Source organism: Mobula hypostoma, chromosome 28 (assembly GCF_963921235.1).
Source record: "Mobula hypostoma chromosome 28, sMobHyp1.1, whole genome shotgun sequence".
In the NCBI taxonomy this organism is placed as follows: domain Eukaryota; kingdom Metazoa; phylum Chordata; class Chondrichthyes; order Myliobatiformes; family Myliobatidae; genus Mobula; species Mobula hypostoma.
The window spans coordinates 29,513,220-29,535,534 of NC_086124.1; the positions used below are offsets into that span (position 1 = coordinate 29,513,220).

Genomic DNA, 22,315 nt, shown 5'->3' on the forward strand with positions numbered 1-22,315 from the left:
AGCCTCTGACCTCTGCTTTTGGCTCTCTCCCTCCCCCTTCCCCACCCCTCCCTTTCCTGCAGGGTTACGGGATGTCCTTCACCATCCAGAGGTGGCAGGAGCTGAACTGGAGCGGGCACTGGCTCACATTTGGACTCTGGGTTTTCTACCGCCTCCTGGGCTGAGTTCCCCGACCCACCACACCCCCCCCCCGCCACCCGAGATCCCCGACCCACCACACCCCCCTCCAGCCCGGATGCAACCCGCCGCGGGGCCCGGATACCCACGGGTTTCGGGGATCAGGCGTTTTCCCTGTCTGCCGACGTCCTCCTCCTGCTCCCAGCCCAGCCAATCCCACAGACAGTATCATGGTTCCTAACTGGAATATACCCCTCACCCCACTCTCCCCCTCCCCCTCTCTTCTCTTCCTCCTCTCTTCTCTTCCTCCTCTCTCCATTTCCACCCTCTCTATCTATCTCAACCCCCTTCCTCCATCTCCAACCTCTATCTCTGGCCCCCCCCCACCACCACAACTCACCCACTCGTGCTCTTTCAAAGCACGAGACTGTGCCCTCTGGTCCTCGACCTCCCTGTGCTGCCCACGTCCACTTTATCCAGCCCTGTCGGCCTCGACTGTACTCTCCAACATATCCTGCTCCTCCCTTAACTCCCCCCCCCACCCCTCCTGTTCCACCTTCAGAACGATGACTGGCACCGTTCTGGAAGAGAGTTGCAAAGACTCGCCACCTTGCAAACAAATTTAACCCCCCCCCCCCACAACCCCCATCTGCCTGCAGTTCCAGATCCGCACCAGAGATCCAGCAGATGCTGGAAATCCAGAGCAACCTACACAGAATGCTTGAGAAACACATCAGCTCAGGCAGTGTCCACGGAGAGGAGTGACCACTCATTTACGGACAGAGTCCTGATCAAGGGTCTTGGATCAAAATGTTCATTCCTGTCCGTACGTGCTGCCTGACCTGCTGAGTTCCTCCAGCACTCTTGTGTGTTACTCTAAATCAGCACACCCCTCCACTAAAAAAGAGAAGCCTCCTCTGCTATCCACTTAATAACACTAAATAAACTCAACTGAATGCTCCCTCACCCACCTCAGCGAGAACGCCTTCCACTCTTCTGAATTCCCCCTGTTCATCCACGGACCCCCGCCTCCCATCCCGGGAGTCTCTCTGCTCCAGTTAACCCCCTCCTCAACAAAAGCAGCACTGCCTTCCATCGCCGAAGGGGGTTAACCCTTCGACAACCCACAGTCATGCGCCCACCCTTCAGGGAAGGGCGCAGAACTGAATGCCACTGTTGGGGAGGTTTAACCCAATCTTGGATAGAAATGTCTCGTCTCCCCCCAGCACCGCAGTCCCATTTGATTCGGGGGGGGGGTGGTCTTGATAGGGCCGGTCACCTCCTCAGTCGCCACCTCCCAAAGCAGCCCAGGACAAGCCACCTGGAGCCTTGATCCTGAGGGAAGCGAGTTGAACCCTCAGCAGCAATAGACGGGATATCTGAATCCTGTTTGTTGATTGAATCCAGCATTTAAATGCCTGTGTCCTTCTAGGAACTCCTCCCTTCTGCAGAGGCTCTTGGGGAATAGGCCATTGGGCCCCTCAGCTCTGCTAGCCCTGACATGCCAAAATCATGATAGATCAACAATCATGACTTCTCTCTTGATTATCAGACTTCAGATGTACTGTAACTGGAATTTCGGCATGGTATTCCAGAAATTCCTCCGGGGGGGGGGTCCTTTCATTCCCAAACTACCCAAGCAGTGGTATGGGGTGGGGGACGGAGTTGCCCACCCCACATCTCCATCAGGGGAATGAGGGCCCTCCCCGGCTATCAATGCCCCGTCAGCACCTCCTCGTCTCATCCTCTCTCTATTTGTCGTCAGCTCCACCTCCCCCCGGGCTCTTCCCTCTCCCACACGCCGGGGTTAACGTAAGGTGGCCGATTAACCCACCGACCCCTCACGTGGTTGGGTCCGCAGGGAGGAAGTGCAACTCTGCGCACACGGGTGGCAGCCGGGATAGATTCCGGGCCTCCAGGGCCTCTTGGCAGATTGACACCCCACCTTTCTAAAACTCCAGAGGGACTATAACCTCTCCCCACAGGAGAAACCAATCTCTGGCAAAGAGGCAGAAGGAGGCACCCATTCCCATCCTGCAAAATCACAAGGGACCCTCCCCTCTACCATCCTCCAACCTGCCCCACCACCAAACACCACTCCTGACTCCTGTCAGTGTCAGGAAACCTCGCCCTCTCCCAGGAGGTTTTTGTTACTCTCCCCCCGCCCCCCCACCTCCATCATTCTGCGTTGCCCTCGGTGTATTTATATTCCAATATATACAAACTGTTTGTATACGTCGGCGTGTGACTCTTGTGCTGGGGGTGGGGGAAGGTGTGGGACCCTGTCCTGTCACTGTGAGGGTGGGGGAGTCACAGACACAGACTCCATCCCATCATCGTGTGCGTGCGTGCGTGTGTGTGTGTGTGTGGTTTCACATAGACCCTGTCCTGTCACTGTGAGGGTGGGGGAGTCACAGACACAGACTCCATCCCATCATGTTGTGAGTGTGTATATTCACATAGACCCCGTCCTGTCACTGTGTTGGTAATCGAACCCTCCCCACCCCGATCCCAGAGACCCTGGGTGAATGAACTCTCGACAACAGGGTTATTCAAGTCGACTTTATTGGAGCGGCAGTTGTCCAGCGGCCCCCGTCCGGTGCAGGGGCCTGGTTAGCCCGAGGGTCTCCGCTTGCGGGAGCCGATGCAGGAGCCCAGCAGGACGGCCAGAGCCATCTTCAGCAAGTCGCGCAGCTCACTGCCCCTCGGCCTTTGGCTGCCCTGCCCTCGGGAGGAAGGGAGGCGGCAGCGTTAGTCCCGCGTCATTGAGTACGTGGTCCGGGCAGGTGACGTCGGGACCCAGAACGCGGCTTCGCGCACGTGGTCCGTGTCCGGGCGGCTGACGTCGGGACCCAGAACGCGACTTCGCATACGTGGTCCGTGTCCGGGCAGGTGACGGGACCCAGAACGCGGCTTCCCGCACGTCGTCCGGGTGGGTGACGTCAGGACCAAGAACGCGGCTTCGCACCCGTGGTCCCGGCCGCCCCCACCCCCCCAGAACCCCGGAGTGCGCACCTGAGGGAGTGGTGGAGGGGCATGGGTGCGCACTGGTAAAACTCACAGGAATGTGCACTGTGAGAGGGCTTTGAGTGAGGGAGGGGCTGCGGGTGACGGGTATTCCTTGGGGGAGGGGGATTTGACGCGCGAAAGGCTGTGGGAGGGGGCGATTAACTGAGGGAGGAGCTGGGATTTGTTGAGGTAGGGAGCTGTGGAGGGGTGGGTGATCAGTGGGGTGATTGAGGGAGGGTCTATGGGGAGGGGGGAGATTGGGTGGGGAAGGGTGATTTGTTGAGCGAGGAGGTGATCGGTGGGAGTGTGTGTGTGGATTCCGACAGGGAGTGGGGATTTGGCCAGTTGACTATTTCAGCAAAGATGGAGGGGAGTGTGGGTGTGGATTCTGATGGGGTGTGGGGGTTTGGTGAAGGGAGGGGCAGTTGACTACTTCATGGAAGATGGAGGGGGTGTGTATGGCAAGTGGAGACGGCATCAGGCAGGGAGGAAGATTAGGTAAAGCAGGTTCAAGGAGCACCGGACAAGACCACCCCAACCTAATGACAGCCACCCTGCCCTCCGACCATTAATTACCTCCTTGTTTCTTGTCTTCTCCTTTCTTGGACTCCTTCGGAACCTGCTGAGAGAGGGACGTGAGCTGGGTCGGACTATCAGTAAACAACATGCCGGACGGACTGAATGCCCACCTCCGTGGGGGCCACCCAAGAGTTTATTTTATTTATTGAATAGGCCCTTCAAGCCACACTGCACAGAAAACCCTGATCTGACCATAGCCTTATAACGGGCCAATTTACCTACCAGCCAATGTTTTTGGACTGTAGGAGGAGACCTGAGCACCCGGAGGAAACCCACACAGTCAGAGAGAGGTCGTACAAACTCCTTACAGTGGCAGGAATCGAACCCAGGTCTCCGGTACTGTAAACTGATGTGCTAACCATCATGCTACCGTGCCAGTGACCACACACTGCGGTGATCTGTTGCTGGAATCCAGAGCAACACACCACCCCTAGAGAAGCTCGGGGGTCCAAGCAGCGCCTGTGGGAGGGGAGAGGAACTGTCGAGGCTCTGAATCCCACCATGTCTGCCATTCCACACGTGCCGCTTGACCTGCGGAATCCCTCCAGTGGATAGGATGCTACCCCCTCTAGAACTGTGGCCATCTCCCATCACATCCACACCCCTGTCCCACTTAGACCCATCCAATTTCCCAAAACCTTTTTATGTTGGGAGCCTTTGAAGACACTGCCTTGGTCAGACACAGAGTGAAGCACCCTCCACACCGTCCCATCACACACTCCTGGGGTCAGACACAGGGTGAAACTCCATCCACACCGTCCCATCACACACTCCTGGGGTCAGACACAGAGTGAAGCTCCCTCCACACCGTCCCATCACACACTCCCGGGGTCAGACACAGAGTGAAGCTCCCTCCACACCGTCCCATCACACACTCCCGGGGTCAGACACAGAGTGAAGCTCCCTCCACACCATCCCATCACTCACTCCCGGGGTCAGACACAGAGTGAAGCTCCCTCCACACCGTCCCATCACACACTCCCGGGGTCAGACACAGAGTGAAGCTCCCTCCACACCGTCCCATCACACACTCCCGGGGTCAGACACAGAGTGAAGCTCCCTCCACACCGTCCCATCACACACTCCCGGGGTCAGACACAGAGTGAAGCTCCCTCCACACCGTCCCATCACTCACTCCCGGGGTCAGACACAGAGTGAAGCTCCCTCCACACCATCCCATCACTCACTCCTGGGGTCAGACACAGGGTGAAACTCCATCCACACCGTCCCATCACACACTCCTGGGGTCAGACACAGAGTGAAGCTCCCTCCACACCGTCCCATCACACACTCCCGGGGTCAGACACAGAGTGAAGCTCCCTCCACACCGTCCCATCACACACTCCCGGGGTCAGACACAGAGTGAAGCTCCCTCCACACCATCCCATCACTCACTCCCGGGGTCAGACACAGAGTGAAGCTCCCTCCACACCGTCCCATCACACACTCCCGGGGTCAGACATAGAGTGAAGCTCCCTCCACACCGTCCCATCACACACTCCCGGGGTCAGACACAGAGTGAAGCTCCCTCCACACCGTCCCATCACACACTCCCGGGGTCAGACACAGAGTGAAGCTCCCTCCACACCGTCCCATCACTCACTCCCGGGGTCAGACACAGAGTGAAGCTCCCTCCACACCGTCCCATCACACACTCCCGGGGTCAGACACAGAGTGAAGCTCCCTCCACACCGTCCCATCACACACTCCCGGGGTCAGACACAGAGTGAAGCTCCCTCCACACCGTCCCATCACACACTCCCGGGGTCAGACACAGAGTGAAGCTCCCTCCACACCGTCCCATCACTCACTCCCGGGGTCAGACACAGAGTGAAGCTCCCTCCACACCATCCCATCACTCACTCCTGGGGTCAGACACAGTGTGAAACTCCATCCACACCGTCCCATCACACACTCCTGGGGTCAGACACAGAGTGAAGCTCCCTCCACACCGTCCCATCACACACTCCCGGGGACAGACACAGCGTGAAGCTCCCTCCATACCGTCCCATCACACACTCCCGGGGTCAGACACAGAGTGAAGCTCCCTCCACACCGTCCCATCACACACTCCCGGGGTCAGACACAGAGTGAAGCTCCCTCCACACCATCCCATCACTCACTCCCGGGGTCAGACACAGAGTGAAGCTCCCTCCACACCGTCCCATCACACACTCCCGGGGTCAGACATAGAGTGAAGCTCCCTCCACACCGTCCCATCACACACTCCCGGGGTCAGACACAGAGTGAAGCTCCCTCCACACCGTCCCATCACACACTCCCGGGGTCAGACACAGAGTGAAGCTCCCTCCACACCGTCCCATCACACACTCCCGGGGTCAGACACAGAGTGAAGCTCCCTCCACACCGTCCCATCACTCACTCCCGGGGTCAGACACAGAGTGAAGCTCCTTCCACACCATCCCATCACTCACTCCTGGGGTCAGACACAGGGTGAAACTCCATCCACACCGTCCCATCACACACTCCTGGGGTCAGACACAGAGTGAAGCTCCCTCCACACCGTCCCATCACACACTCCCAGGGTCAGACACAGAGTGAAGCTCCCTCCACACCGTCCCATCACACACTCCCGGGGTCAGACACAGAGTGAAGCTCCCTCCACACCATCCCATCACTCACTCCCGGGGTCAGACAGAGTGAAGCTCCCTCCACACCATCCCATCACACACTCCCGGGGTCAGACATAGAGTGAAGCTCCCTCCACACCGTCGCATCACACACTCCCGGGGTCAGACACAGAGTGAAGCTCCCTCCACACCATCCCATCACTCACTCCCGGGGTCAGACACAGAGTGAAGCTCCCTCCACACCGTCCCATCACACACTCCCGGGGTCAGACACAGAGTGAAGCTCCCTCCACACCGTCCCATCACACACTCCCGGGGTCAGACACAGAGTGAAGCTCCCTCCACACCGTCCCATCACACACTCCCGGGGTCAGACACAGAGTGAAGCTCCCTCCACACCGTCCCATCACACACTCCCGGGGTCAGACACAGAGTGAAGCTCCCTCCACACCATCCCATCACTCACTCCCGGGGTCAGACACAGAGTGAAGCTCCCTCCACACCATCCCATCACACACTCCCGGGGTCAGACATAGAGTGAAGCTCCCTCCACACCGTCCCATCACACACTCCCGGGGTCAGACACAGAGTGAAGCTCCCTCCACACCGTCCCATCACACACTCCCGGGGTCAGACACAGAGTGAAGCTCCCTCCACACCGTCCCATCACTCACTCCCGGGGTCAGACACAGAGTGAAGCTCCCTCCACACCGTCCCATCACACACTCCCGGGGTCAGACACAGAGTGAAGCTCCCTCCACACCGTCCCATCACACACTCCCGGGGTCAGACACAGAGTGAAGCTCCCTCCACACCGTCCCATCACACACTCCCGGGGTCAGACACAGAGTGAAGCTCCCTCCACACCGTCCCATCACTCACTCCCGGGGTCAGACACAGAGTGAAGCTCCTTCCACACCATCCCATCACTCACTCCTGGGGTCAGACACAGGGTGAAACTCCATCCACACCGTCCCATCACACACTCCTGGGGTCAGACACAGAGTGAAGCTCCCTCCACACCGTCCCATCACACACTCCCAGGGTCAGACACAGAGTGAAGCTCCCTCCACACCGTCCCATCACACACTCCCGGGGTCAGACACAGAGTGAAGCTCCCTCCACACCATCCCATCACTCACTCCCGGGGTCAGACAGAGTGAAGCTCCCTCCACACCATCCCATCACACACTCCCGGGGTCAGACATAGAGTGAAGCTCCCTCCACACCGTCCCATCACACACTCCCGGGGTCAGACACAGAGTGAAGCTCCCTCCACACCATCCCATCACTCACTCCCGGGGTCAGACACAGAGTGAAGCTCCCTCCACACCGTCCCATCACACACTCCCGGGGTCAGACACAGAGTGAAGCTCCCTCCACACCATCCCATCAAACACTCCCGGGGTCAGACACAGAGTGAATCTCCCTCCACACCGTCCCATCACACACTCCCGGGGTCAGACACAGAGTGAAGCTCCCTCCACACCGTCCCATCACACACTCCCGGGGTCAGACACAGAGTGAAGCTCCCTCCACACCATCCCATCACTCACTCCTGGGGTCAGACACAGAGTGAAGCTCCCTCCACACGGTCCCATCACACACTCCCGGGGTCAGACACAGAGTGAAGCTCCCTCCACACCGTCCCATCACACACTCCCGGGGTCAGACACAGAGTGAAGCTCCCTCCACACCGTCCCATCACACACTCCCGGGGTCAGACACAGAGTGAAGCTCCCTCCACACCATCCCATCACTCACTCCCGGGGTCAGACACAGAGTGAAGCTCCCTCCACACCATCCCATCACTCACTCCCGGGGTCAGACACAGAGTGAAGCTCCCTCCACACCATCCCATCACACACTCCCGGGGTCAGACACAGAGTGAAGCTCCCTCCACACCGTCCCATCACACACTCCCGGGGTCAGACACAGAGTGAATCTCCCTCCACACTGTCCCATCACACACTCCCGGGGTCAGACACAGTGTGTTGCTGTTTTAACAGCTGGGACAAATCGGGGGAAACTGCTTTATAAAGTTTGTAAGATAGCTTGGAAGTATGGACAGTCTCCTGAATATCCGAGTGAGTGAGTGGTTTAGTGTGGAAGCACTGTGTTTGTTGGTTGCCACTAACTGGCTGCTGACAACTTACCAGAAAGCCATATTGCTCTGAGAGAAGGGAGAGAAACACTGTGATTCCCTCACTAATAGCACCTGTTCCTCCTGCCTTGTATTTCTTGGTCAAAGTGGTTTAGATGTCTTGGTCTTTTGTAGCCTGGGAATTGACTTTGAGACCGACCGAGCCACGCCAAAAAGTTCTGAGCACCTTCCGACTGCCCCAGCCACGGAAGGTTAATCTTCTACCTTGCTGGGTGCAAGAGAGCTCACGTGCACCCTGGTGCCTCGTACCGAGAAGCTGGCTTGCTTTGAATATCACTGGGAGACTGAGGGAAGAGCGTGGGTGGTCAGGGTAACGGAAGCAGAGGGTGCTGCTGCATCAGTGGTTCCTGTACCTAAACGCTCTTCTCTCCCAATAGGAGAGAGTGTGTAGATGTTGGGGTGTCATCAGAGGCGGCCAGAATTGCGGTGGGTGATCCTGAACTCCCAGATGCAGCCTCAAGCCCTGTGGTGGATGGGGTGTGTGTATGGGAATATATTGGTGAACACGGCGTTGTCCCTGGTCTGATAACTGATATGGCCCTGGAGCTGTCCACCCTGGCCTTATTAGTCAGTGTCTCCTTAAGAGGCAGGTACACTTGGGATTTGGAGATGTCAGGGTCCACATTGGGCCTGGCTCCTAAGGTGAGGGATATTCTCACCATGTCGACCCCATCAACAGGGAATTCCTGGGGGTGATCCTTCCGTTGTTCTGGGGGTAGGGCAGAGGGAAATGTGAAGCCAGCAGGTTCCCCGCTGCGCAGTGTGGTTTACACAGGGAGGAAGATTGGGACTTGGTGTAATGACGGGGTGGAGGATGACTCATTTGTTAGACTTCCTCACGCCTCCCATGATACCCATCATGGAGATCAAATAATGCACTCTCACCTCTGAGGGTGCAAAGCATCGGCTGAAGGGTGGTGACCTTGTTGCCCCAACTTTCCAGCTGTAAGCCATAAAAGTCCATGACATATCGTTCCTGGCCATGTGCCAGCATGGTGTACCACTGCACTTCATCAACGTGTTGGCCCTGAGGCATGGGGTGTTGCAGACACACCTATTCCATCAGCTGTCCACTCTCTGCAGTCCATCGACCCTGGGGACTGCGTCATCCTCGGGAGATTTCAACTGGACCCTCGAGGTGGAGGGCCAGTCTGATCTCCAGCGAGAACCAGCATCGGCAAAGAAGTTCAGGGAGCCAGTGGGCTCCTTCGACTTGGTGGACATCTGCCAGAATCTTCATCCTGACTCTCGCACCTTCTTGAGAAGGTATAGAGTGGGAGGTTTCTGCTTAAACTGCCTCTACATTCCTCGGGGGCTCATCTCCTGTGTGTCAGTGTCCTGCAGGCAGCTGGTGTCGTGATCAGACCAGCACCTTGTGTGGATGGAGTTCGCTCTGTAGGATCTGGGCCCCAGCACTTTAGCAATCAGCTGCTGGAAGACAGCTGATTCTGGGTCACCTTGAGGGAGAGACGGACGGGAGGATTTCTCTTCCCTGCGGCAATGGTGGGGCTCACACCTGATTTCCATATCAGGAGTCCACTAGGGGGTCAATGAAGAGCCAAAGCTCAGAGATTGAACGGCTTGAAAGAGAGTTGCCTGACAGACTCCTGTGTGACTACTGGGGACCAACAGTGCTGGCGGGAAAACCAGGAGGAGGAGGATGTGCTGAGAAATCTGCAGCTTCAGTGGTCCTGAGGCACAAATGTGAAGTCACAGATCCAAACTGCAGGATTTGGACCATGGCTCACCCTTCTATTCATTGGAGAAGTGGTGGGGAGTCCAGAAGAAAGTAGTGGAGATATTAGCTGTTGATGGTTCCTCCATCATGGATCCTGATGGAATCTACAAAGAAGACCACATTTTCTACACGTCCTTGTTCTTGTCAGACCCATTAAGTGCGGACACATACAATGAGGATTTGTCGATGGTCGTGCAGTGGCTGGATGCTACCCTGACCCGTCCACAACCCTTCAACAACTTCAGAGGGGCAAATGCCCTAGCAAGTCATACCATTCTTCAGGCTTTCTAGGATGCCCTGGGCAATGACTAGGAGAAAGCCTAGCAACCGGGGAGATGCCCCTTTCATGCCAGAGAGCTGTTGTGGTCCTGTTGCCCAAGAAAATGTCAGACTGTTAAAGAACTGGTCTGGTCTGTCTCTAGTGCATGATCTTCTGGGCAATGCTCAACTATCTTGGTTCAGTGTTGGGGCAGGTGATCCATCCTGATGAATCCTACATGGTCCTAGACTTCTCCATTCAGAAGCATGTCCATGTAGTCCAGGACTGGATCTACCTGCTCCAGGAGACTGGATCTCCAGCAATGTTTCTCTCTCTTGACCAGGAGAAGGCGTTTGACTGGGTAGACCAGTATCCTGGTGGGCACGCCGCACGCATTTGGGCTCAGACCACACTTTTTAGCCTGAGTTCGGCTCTCATACTCTGCCGCAGGGTGCCTCATGGAAGTCAATGGATTGTTGAGGGCACCCACTCCCCTTCGAAGAGGAGGAAATCAGGGATGCCCTTGTCCGCACTGTTGTATATCATCTTCATCAAACCATTCCTGTATCTTCTACGGAGCAGGCTGACAGGTCTGGTGCTGTGTGAGCCGGATGTGGACGTGCTCCTGGTGGTGGCAGATCCCAGTGTCCTGTGACGAATCTACAGGTGCCAGGAGGTTTTCCTGGTAGCCAGGATCAACTGGGTGAAATGTTCTGGATTCTTAATGAGTCCCTGCTAGGGGGAGACGGGACCTTCTGAATATCTCCTCTACCAGGGAGTCTACCGTAGTCCTTCTTGACAGAGCTGGCAGGATCTAGAGACGAAGATCATGGCCCGCTTGGGACGCTGGTCAGGGCACTCTCCTGGCGAGACAGGTGGTGGTCATCAGCCAACAGGTGTCCTCTGCGTTCTGGTCACCTTGACCCCCCCACGCTACTTTCACCGCGAAGACATCACTGACTGCTGCTGGAGGAAGGTGTCTGCGTGTGGCGGTCTCTCTCTCTCTCGATGCTGTCAGAGGGTGGTGCAGGGTTTCTGGGACTTGGGCAAGGTTTAATCAACGCAGTTTGTGGATTGGACTAGTTCATGTTATGAGGTGTTTCTGGTTTCTGGTCACCTTTTTGTTGCTATTTTGGGCGATTTTTGATCAGGGTGGCCTGCAGGTGACAACACCGAGCTAGATTGAACTAGACTGAATGTGCCTGGACTCTTTCGATTTTCTCTTTTTATATTCTGTGTTTTTTCACCCATTCTTTTGCTGTTTATACGATTTGTTTTATTTTGCGCGTCGGGGGTGGGAGGAGCGGTTTGATGTTTTTCCTTGAACGACTTCCAAGGTGTTTTCTTTGTTCTGCGGCTGTTTGTGGGGAAGGTGGATCCCAGGGTCGTATTCTGTCGTAATAAATGTTTTCCAAAATGCAGAGGAAGATAGTGGGCAACGGACAACACTGGGTGTCTGCAGCGGTCCCGAGTCTGATTGGAGAGGGCGAGCAGTTGTCGGGGTGTATCCGTGCACAGTCGGCAGCTCTTTGCCTCAGGACCCTGCAGAGATCCCTGCACTCCCAGATGGCATGCGTTGGCGACGCAACCTTACCTGGAGGGGCTACTGTCCTCGCAAAGAGAAGTGGCCACCCCCAGCGGGCATCAGCTGGGCAGCTCTGCAGATACAATCCGGCTTCTATCAGGGTTGCCTCCGGCTGGTGGAGGGTGGTGTCCTGGCTGAGGGAGTGGCTCACCCCTGCCCTGCCTCGTCGGGTGTGTGGGGTGATTCCAGCCGAAACCCACCTCCGCTCAGTGGAGATGCTCTTCAGACGTAGGACAAGGAATCTCACCTGGGTGTCGGTCCCTTGAAGCTTGAGCCATCTCTCTTTGACAGTTACAGACCCTTTCAGGCCCTGCCCTGGACACAATGATCAAGTAGGCCTGTAAATCATGAACCATCTTGGCCCTGTGTTGGGACAAGGGATGCATCCCGACCAATCCTACTCAGTGCTGGGCCGGTCCATTCAGGACAATGTCCATCTAGTCCCAGACCTGAGTCCACCTGCTCCAGGAGACTGGGTCCCCAGCAGTAGTTCTCTCTCTCTGACCAGGAGAAGGCATTGGACCCGTTAGACCACTGTTTCCTGGTGGGCACTCTGCAGGCATTTGTAGCCCCGGTTTGGCTCTTGTACTCTATCGCAGAGTGCCTAGTCAAGGTCAGTGGATTGTTGACGGAGGCAATCCCCTTTCGACGAAGAGTATGTCAGGGGTGCCCCCTGTCCAACATCTGTGTAGAGCCAATGCTGTGTCTTCAGAAGAGGTTGACTGATCTGGTTCTGCGTGAACCAGACATGGAGTTTGTCGTCTTGGCCTAGGCTGATGGCATGCTTCTGATGGTGACAGATCGTGGTGACCTGCGGAGGATGCGCGAGTGCCAGGAGGTTTGCTCGGTCGTGTCCTCCCCTATGGTTACCTGGGTGAAATGTTCTGGACTCTTAGTCGGTCAGCAGCAAGTGGACTCCTTTCCGGAGGAGGTGAGGCCTTTTGAGTGGAGGTCCTTTACCTGGGAGTCTACCTACCTGAGTCCTTCTGGGGAGACAGTTGAAAGGATGAGATGGGGTGGGTGTGGAGAGGATGTTTCCTATGGTGAGGGTATCCAAAACTAGAGGGCACAGCCTCAAAATTGAGGGGCAACCCTTTAAAACAGAGGTAAGAAGGAATTTTTTTGGCTAGAGAGTAGTAAATCTGCGGAATGCTCTGCCACAGACTGCGGTGGAGGCCAGGTCCGTGCATATGTTTAAGGCGGAAGTTGATCGTTTCCTGATCGGTCAGGGCATCAAAGGATATGGCGAGAAGGTGGGTGTATGCGGTCGAGTGGGATCCAGGATCCGCCATGATGGAGCAGACTCGATGGGCTGAATGGCCTAATTCTGCTCCTATGTCATACGGTCTGGCTGGCAAACTTGCAGGACCTGAGAATGAGAGTCGTGGCCTGGCTGGGGTGCTGGTCAGGCCTTCTCAGGGTACTTTCCTATCAAGGCAGGGTGGTGGTCAAAGCCAGCTGGTGGCCTCCATGTTGTGGGAGCAGATGGTCACCCAGGCCCCACCCAGCGCCATTGCTGCAAGGACACAGACAGAGGGAGCTGGTGGATTTCTGGGGTAACAGGAAGCACCAGGTCTCTGGGGCAGTCTTAAATGGACAATGGCAGACCGTTGCTGGTGTGTTGGCAGCTCTCTGGCCTCAGGACCCCGCAGAGGTTCCTGCAGGCCAAGCGCCCTCCCAGTTGGCATGTACTTTCTCCGGAGGGGCTCTGGCGGGCGTCAGCTGTGCTGCTTTGTGGAGGCTGTATAGAGCAGTGCTCCACAATGAGTCTCTCAGTTTGTATACGGATCTCCCAGCCTCCTGTCGCCTCTGTGGGCTGGAAGAGATCATGAACCATAGTGCACGGAGTGTGCAAGGCTGCAGCCCCGCTTCGTATATCTGAGGAGGCTGCATTTTAGCGTCACCCTCTTCATATTTGGTCATCCTGTAAGGACAGGGGCGGGGAGAGAGGAGGGTGAAGAGCTGACTTGCTCCTGAGGCTGGCAAAGATAGATATCCGCGGGTCCTGCAGACGGGCAGCAGAGGGTTCTGACTGGCAGTGTTTTGGGGGTACGTAGTGGCCGGTTAGCTATCGAAAAAAACATGCAGTACCCACGAACATGAAAAGTTTTCAGGATTGTTGGGCACCACAGGGATTAAATACCAACCTTTATGAGAATGGGAATGTATTAATTTAATGTATATGGCTTAAAATTTGTCTGCTCTTTTGTAATGTTGACCGTACAATAGTGTAGTGGTTTCAATCTGTAATAGGTGTATCTTCATATAAAAAAAAGTGAAACCCCCTCCACACCGTCCCATCACACACGGCCGGGGTCAGACACAGAGTGAAACTCCCTCCACACCGTCCCATCACACACTACCGGGGTCAGACACAGAGTGAAACTCCCTCCACACCGTCCCATCACACACTCCCAGGGTCAGACACAGAGTGAATCTCCCTCCACACCGTCCCATCACACACTCCCAGGGTCAGACACAGAGTGAATCTCCCTCCACCCCATCCCACTATTCTTCCCTTGAACGCTGCTACACTGAGTCCTCTTTCTGTGACCCAGAACAGCATTTTCCCACACACAGGACGTCCCTGGAGAATGTCAGAGTTTCTGACTCACCACTTACCTTAGTGGATGACTTCTTGTCAGACTTGCTACCTGTAAGGGACAGACAGACAGAGTCATCGATGGCCTGGATGCAGACCCCTGTGTGCTCACCGTGAACAGGAACAGATGGGGGCCATTCAGTTTCACCTGCCTGCCCTGCTGGTGAGCATATTCCTGTCTGATCTTTCCCTCAATCCCACACTGGCTCAACGGTAGAAACACTACCCCTCAGCACGGGCCGGAGGGGTGTCGAGGAGGAGGTGTAGGATTCAGTGAGCCGGTCACAGACAAGGAGGGATGTACGGGAGGAGAGGGTCACAGGGACGGAAGGGTGCAGGAGAGGGAGGTTTTCATAGATAAGGGGAAAGGTATAGGGGAGGGAGGGGGTCAAAGATACAGAGGGGTGTAGGGATCGGTGTGGGGCTCGCAGAGACAAGGAAGGGTATAGGGGAGGGAAAGAGTCACAGAGAAAGGGAGGGGTGTGGATGTCAGTAGGGAATGGGATGGTGCAGGGGAGGGAGGGGGTCATGGAGACAGGGATAGGGGTTGGTAGGTGTGGAGGGGAGAGAGGTTCTCACAGATAAGGAGAGAGTGGGGGCTCACAGATGGGGAAAGGTGTAGGGGAGGGAGGGAGTACAGAGACGGGGTTGTATAGTGGTTAATGGGGGAGTCATAGAGTTTGGGGGAGGGAAGTGATCGCAGCTACGGTCATGGAGACAGGGATGATGGGGGAGAGAGGGGGCCACAGAGATGGGGAGGGTTGTAGGGGAGGAAGGGTTTCACAGAGATGGGGAGGGGAAAAGGGGGTCACGGGGAGAGGTATAGGGGAAGGAGGGGGTCATGGAGAGAGAGGGCATCACATAGATGGAGTGTGGTGTAGGGGAGGGAGGGGGTTCATGTAGATAGGGTAAGGATCACAGAGTGGGAGGGCATCACAGAGACAGGGATGGAGGGGGTCACACAGACAGGGATGGAGGGGGGTCACACAGACAGGGACGGAGGGGGTCACATAGACAGGGACGGAGGGGGTCACACAGACAGGGATGGAGGGGGTCACACAGACAGGGACCGAGGGGGTCACACAGACAGGGATGGAGGGGGTCAGAGAGACAGGGACGGAGGGGGTCAGAGAGACAGGGACGGAGGGGGGTCACAGAGACAGGGACGGAGGGGGGTCACAGAGACAGGGCGAGCAGCGTAGGGGCTGAAGGGTGTCACAGCATCGGGGAGGGGCAGAATGTTAAAAGAGGCATTCCGTCTCTTTCCCACCGTTGAAAACTCCTTTCTCACCACACACACCCAGCCTCTTACCTTTTGCCCCCGGCATTCTCAGCTCTCTGTGTCCCAACGCTGCTCGTCTCTCTCTGTCTCTGCATTAGCATTCGGCCGCTGGGAGCTGGCCCGGAATTTATGTCCTCCCCACCGAGGACAGGGGAAGGCTCTGGAAGGGAGAGATCCCCAGCGTGCTGTCCAGGCCTCACAAAGCCTTTGGTGGTGTCAGCACTGTCTCTGTGTCCTGGTCAGCAGCGAGGTGCTGACAACCAGCTCTTTGTTCATTAAACCCAGGGTCAGCGCTCTTCCCTCACCGGGCAGCCGAAGGGGAGGGGCGGGGGTAGTTGTTTGATGGCTGTCCGTTCCGATGCTCGCAGGCGTTACCGTTCTGTCCTTATGCCCCTCCCCATCTCCATAGCCCCTCCTTCCCCTGCACCCCTCCCCCTCCCCCTCCCCCATCCACCCCTGACTCTCCCCTCCCTGACACCCCCCTTCCCTGTCACCCGACCACCCCCTCCCCATCTCCCCGACCCTCCCCGGCCACCCCCATCTCCCTCAACTCCCCGACCCCCCCCATCTCCCTCAGACCCCCGTCCCTCTGACCCTCCCCTCCCTGACACCCCCCTCTCCCTGTCACTGTGACTTCTCCCTCAGCCCTTCTCCCTCACCCCCTCTCCATCACCCCCCCTCTCTCTGACCCCCCTCTCTCTGACCCCCCTCTCCCTGACCCCCCTCTCTCCCTGACACCCCCCTCTCCCTGTCACTGTGACTTCTCCCTCAGCCCTTCTCCCTCACCCCCTCTCCATCACCCCCCCTCTCTCTGACCCCCCTCTCTCTGACCCCCCTCTCTCTGACCCCCCTCTCCCTGACCCCCCTCTCTCCCTGACACCCCCCTCTCCCTGTCACTGTGACTTCTCCCTCACCCCTTCTCCCTCACCCCCCCTCTCTCTGACCCCCTTCTCTCCCTGACACCCCCCCTCTCCCTGTCACTGTGACTTCCCCCTCACCCCCCCTCCCTGACCCCCCCTCCCTGTCACTGTGACTTCCCCCTCTCCTCCTGTCCCTGACCCCCCCATCTCCCCAACCCCGCCTCTCCCCGACCCCCCAACTCCCTCTGATCCTCCCCTCCCTGACCCCCCCTCCCCCTCCATGACCCCCTCCCTGTCACTGACTTCCTCCTCCCCCTGACCCCCCCTCTCTCCCTGTCACTGTGACTTCCCCCCTCCCCCTCTCCCTGACCCCCCTCTCCCCCTCTCCCTGACCCCCCTCTCTCCCTGTCACTGTGACTTCCTCCTCTCCCTGACCCCCCCCATCTCCCCGACCCCCCCATCTCCCTCTGACTCCTGTCCCTCTGACCCTCCCCTCCCTGACCCCCTGTCACTGTGACTTCCTCCTCTCCCCACCTCCCCGACCCCCCATCTCCCTCTGACCCTCTCTCCCTGACCACCCCTCTCTGTGACACCCCCTCTTCCCGTCTCCCTGCCCCTCTCCCTCCCCACACCCCTCCCTGTCTCCATGTAACTCTGTGACTGTGTGAGTAAATGTCATGCAGTCATCGATCACGGAAGCAGGCCCTTTGGCCCATCAACTCTGTTCTAGCCATCACCATCGGGTGGGACCGTGTTCTACCATTTGCACTGCCCCCTCTACAGCTTCCCTCGCCCCTAGATTCTGCCACTCCCCCACACACCGGAGAGAGATTGACTCGGCCAGCTAACCTACCTGCCCTGCACGTTGTTGTGGCCTGGGAGGAAACCAGCACGTTCACGGGTGGGACGTACGGACTCCACTCACAGACAGCTGTGGAGGTTGTGATCAAACCCAGGTCACCAGTGTGGGAGCGGGTCTGCGTGCCTCAGAGACGGTGTCTGTCTCTGCCTGCGTACCTCAGTCTGTGGCTGCCTGTGTCTCTGTGCTCAGTGCAGTCTGTGCGGGTGTCTGTCGGTATGTGAGACGGTGTGTCTGTGTACAGTCATAGAAAAGTACAGCACAGAAACAGGCCTTTCGGCCCATCTAGTCCATGCCAAACCATTTAAACTGCCTCCTCCCATCGACCTGCACCGGGACCACAGCCCTCCACAACCCTCCCATCCGTGTACCTATCCAAACTTCTTCAACATTGAAATCGAGCTCACGTGCTCCACTTGCACTGGTAGCTCGTCCCACACTCTCCCCACTCTTTGTGAAGAAGTTTCCCCTCTTGTTCTCCTTCAACTTTTCACCTTTCACCCTTAACCCACGACCTCTAGTTGAACTCAGTGGAAAAAGCCTGCTTGCATTTACCCTCATAATTTTGCATACCTCTATCAAATCTCACCTCAGTCTTCAAAATTCTATAGAAAACAGTCCTCACCTAATCAATCTTTCCTGCAGTCCCAGCAACATCCTTGTAAATTTTCTCTGTACTCTTTCAGCCTTGGTTCCTTCGGCTGTTGTAGCCGGCAGTGGTAATGGTGATAAGCACCCACTACTATTAAATGCTCCCAATGCTGTGCACCTCAAATGGCCTCTGACAACCAAGTCCAGCTCCTGGCCTTCACGTGTGGCTTAGCTACCGAGCCCAGCAGAATCATTTCTAACGACAGGAGAAGGGGCAACGTCAGGTTACTGGCGCCTTAAAACCAGTCGCTTCGGGCTGATGGGGCTCGTCAGCCGTGGTTGGCAGCTCATCGAGGAGAAGGAAAACTCTGATCTCAAACCTCCGCTGCCCTGCGGCTGTACCCACTCACGGGGAAGGCTTCGGGAGTGAACCCCGAGGGAAACATCTGGAGCTGGAGTCCCTACGGCAGTCCTGCGCTGACTGGCAACTCCTGCGATGCTGTATCGGGTTCTGTTCCTTTGGGTTCATCAGTTGTGAGGAGAGGGGAAGCTTGTTACACGGGCAACAGCTTGCTCTCCATATTGTACAGCCCTGGCTTGTGTATTCTCAACAGCTGGGACACAGCATCAGTGGTCGAACCTGACCGATCCAGGCCTCAGACTTTCAACCGTACTTACATCTTTCCAGTAGGTAGGTGACCAAAACTGCACACAATATTCACCAAGTTAGGCCTCACCAATGTCTTAAACAACTTCAACATAACATCCCATACTTTCATTTCTGAAGGCCAATGTGCCAAAAGCTTTCTTTACGACCCTATCTACATGTGATGCCATTTTCAATGAATTATGGGCCTGTATTCCCACACTCCTCACTACCCTACTGCTCACCGTGCAAGGCCTACCCTGGCTGGCCCTCCCAAAGTGCAACACCTCCCACTAGTCTGCATTAAATTCCACTCTGATATTTTTCAGCCCATTTTTCCAATTGTTCCAGATCCCACTGCAATCTTTAACAGTCTTCCTCACTGTCATCCACAAATTTGCTGATCCAGTTAACCACATTATCATCCAGACCATTGACATAGATGACCAACAACAAAGGCCCAGTGGCAATCCCTGTGGCACACCACCAGTCACAGGCCTCCAGTCAGAGAGGCCACCAGCTACTACCACTCTCTGACTTCTCCCACAAAGCCAGAGTCTGATCCGATTTACTACCTCACCCTGAGTGCTGAGCGACTGAACCTTCTTGACCAACATCCCACGCGGGACCTTGTCAAATACCTTGCTGAGGTCCATGTGGACAACATCCACTGCCTTGCCTTCATCAACTTTCCTGGTAACTTCCTCAAAAAATCAATAAGATTGGTTAGACAGGACCAATCATAAAGCCATGCTACCTATCCCTAGTCAGTCCATGTCCATCCAAATGCTGATATATTTGGTCCCTTAGGTTACCTCTAATAACTTTCCCACTATGGATGTCAGGCTCACCGGCCTATAATTTCCTGGTTTATTTTTGCAGCCTTTCTTAAACAGTGGATCCTCCAATCATCTGGTACTTCACCTGTCGCTAAGGATGATTTAAATATCGCTGCTAGGCCCTGGCAATTTCTGCACTTGTCTCCCACAGGGTCCGAGGGAACATCCTGTGGGAGACAGTGTGATTCAATATGTGCTCATGTGTGTCTGTGAATCACTGTGTAACACTTTCAAATGCGTGTGTGTGTGTGTGTTATAGCGTGTTATCAGTCAGTGTACTCTGTCAGAGTACATGTATATGTGATTGTGTCTGTGTGTGCACGTGTCTGTGTCAGGTACGATTGTTTTGTGTGTGTGTTTGTGTATCAGTGGGTCAGTTTGTGAGTGAGTGGGTCAGTTTGTGTATCTGTGTGTGAGTGGGTCAGTTTGTGTACCTCTGTGTATCTGTGTGTATTGTTGGGTCAGTTTGTGTATCTCCGTGTGCTTGTGTGTATCGGGGGTCAGTTTGTGTATCTCCGTGTGTTTGTGTGTATCGGTGGGTCAGTTTGTGTGTGAGTGGGTCGGTGTGTGTATCTGTGTATGTGTTTGTGTATCGGTGGGTCAGTTTGTGTGTGAGTGGGTCAGTTTGTGTACCTCTGTGTGTGTGTGTGTGTGTATTGGTGGGTCAGTTTGTGTATGAGTGGGTCAGTTTGTGTACCTCTGTGTATCTGCGTGTATTGTTGGGTCAGTTTGTGTATCTCCGTGTGTTTGTGTGTATCGGTGGGTCAGTTTGTGTACCTCCGTGTGTTTGTGTGTATTGGTGGGTCAGTTTGTGTGTGAGTGGGTCGGTGTGTGTATCTGTGTATGTGTTAAGTATTTAATATTTCAGTAATATTGAGTATCACGGCTTTGACCAGCAGCCAGTCCGGACATTGGAAGTTTTGAGAAGAGGGAACCAATCAGATCCGCTGCCCGAGGATAAAAGGCGGCAGTCGCTACAGCAATAAAGGGCTTTGACCAGCCACCATTCGGCAGTTATGATTGATTAACAAAAGCAAATTACAGGAAGGCAGGGGCAAACGCAGCGGCCGTCTTCTGAGTGGACAGAGTCGGAGTGGTGATCGTCAGGCTTTAGCTCTTCGAGGCTTCAGTCAGAGAAAGAAAAGAAAAGCTCTTGGTTAAGTTTTTTTTTCCCCCTTTCCTTTCTTTGTATCTGCTCAGCTGGGACAGTAGAGATGCCAGGCAGGATAGTGGAATGCTGCTCCTTGCGGGATGTGGGAAGGCAGGGAGACCTCCAGTGTCCCTGACCACGACAACTGCGAGAAGTGCATCCCGCTGCAGCTTCCGACAGTCCGTGTTAAGGAGCTGGAACTGGATGAACTCGGGATCATTTGGGAGGCTGATGGGGTGATAGGTAGGACGTATAGAGAGGTGGTAAACACCCAAGGTGCAGGGCACAGGAAACTGGGTGACAGTCCGGAAGGGGAAAGGGAGTCAGTGCAGAGTACCCCTGTGGCCATCCCCTCAACGACAGGGTTGAATACTGTCGGGGGTGATGGCCTAACAGAGGGAAGTCAGAGTGGTCGGGTCTCTGGCACAGAGTCTGCCTCTGTGACTCAGAAGGGAAGGGAGGTGGGAGAGGAGGTGCACTGTGGTGACGGGGGATTTATTATTTAGGGAAATGGACAGGTGGCTCTGTGGGTGAAAATGAGATTCCCGGATGGTATGTTGCTTCCGCGGTGCCAGAGTCCGGGATACCTCTGATCAAATCCCCACCGTTCTAATGTGGGAGGGTGAGTGGCCAGAAGTCGTGACCCATATAGGTACCAATGATGTGGGCAGGACAAGGGACGAGGTTCTGCACAGGGAGTTAGGTGCCAAGTTAAAGGCCAGGACCTCCAGGGTTGTGATCTCAGGATTGCTCTCCGTGCCACGTGCTAGTGAGGCCAGAACTAGGAAGATAATACAGTTTAATACATGGCTAAGGAGTTGGTGTAGGAGGGGGTAAGATTTTTGGATCATTGGGCTCTCTTCCAGGAAAGGCGGGACCTGTTCAGAAGGGGCTGTTTGCACCTGAAATGGAGGGGGGACTCGTACCCCAGCAGGAAGGTTTGTTAATGGTGGGTTTAAACTAGAGTTGAAGCAGGTGAGAACAGCCTGTGGAGAGGTTGCGGAGGCAGATGCTGGTACAAAATTCAGACAAAGTTAGGACTCAAAAGTCTGAGCATGGAGTGAGTAGTGTCCTGAGCTGCCTATACTTCAATGCAAGAAGTTTTGCAGGAAAGGCAGGTGATAGTGCTGAAGATGAGGTAGCTGGTTTACAAACCGAGGCAATGTGTAGTGAGGAGGGACTGTTGATGGGGTAAAATTCCAGTCAACAGGGTGAGTTGCAGTGTAAAAAGCAGATGAAATCGAAAAGGGCGAATACAGGACTGAAGGTGTTACATTTGAATGGGCACAGCATACGGAATAAGGTAGATGAACTTGTAGCACTGTTACAGATTGGCAGGTATGATGTTGTAGGCATCACGGAATCATGCTGAAAGATTATATCTGGGAGCTTGCTGTCCAAGGATACACGTTGTATCAAAAGGACAGGCAGGAAGGCAGAGGGG

General features: G+C 55.6%; 1 protein-coding gene and 1 long non-coding RNA gene across 3 annotated transcripts in view; one reads left to right on the forward strand and one right to left on the reverse strand.

The window, feature by feature from the left end:
• LOC134338707 (protein-serine O-palmitoleoyltransferase porcupine-like) overlaps positions 1–2,355 on the forward strand; it is a 44,386-nt gene extending 42,031 nt beyond the window's left edge. The window contains exon 13 of the mRNA XM_063034753.1: positions 63–2,355. Coding sequence (XP_062890823.1) covers positions 63–164 — 102 coding nt within the window. The 3' untranslated portion in view covers positions 165–2,355. The remainder of the gene's footprint in view (positions 1–62) is intronic.
• A 286-nt stretch (positions 2,356–2,641) lies between these two features.
• Positions 2,642–16,314, reverse strand: LOC134338708 (uncharacterized). Of its 2 annotated transcripts, none has more exons than XR_010016284.1 (4): positions 15,957–16,314; positions 14,665–14,696; positions 3,703–3,745; positions 2,642–2,838 (listed from the first exon to the last, which is right to left on the reverse strand). It is a non-coding gene; the product is annotated as an uncharacterized LOC134338708 (long non-coding RNA). The 2 variants fall into 2 exon arrangements; XR_010016283.1 differs by having other exon boundaries at positions 3,703–3,748.
• Between the last annotated feature and the right edge of the window lie 6,001 nt (positions 16,315–22,315).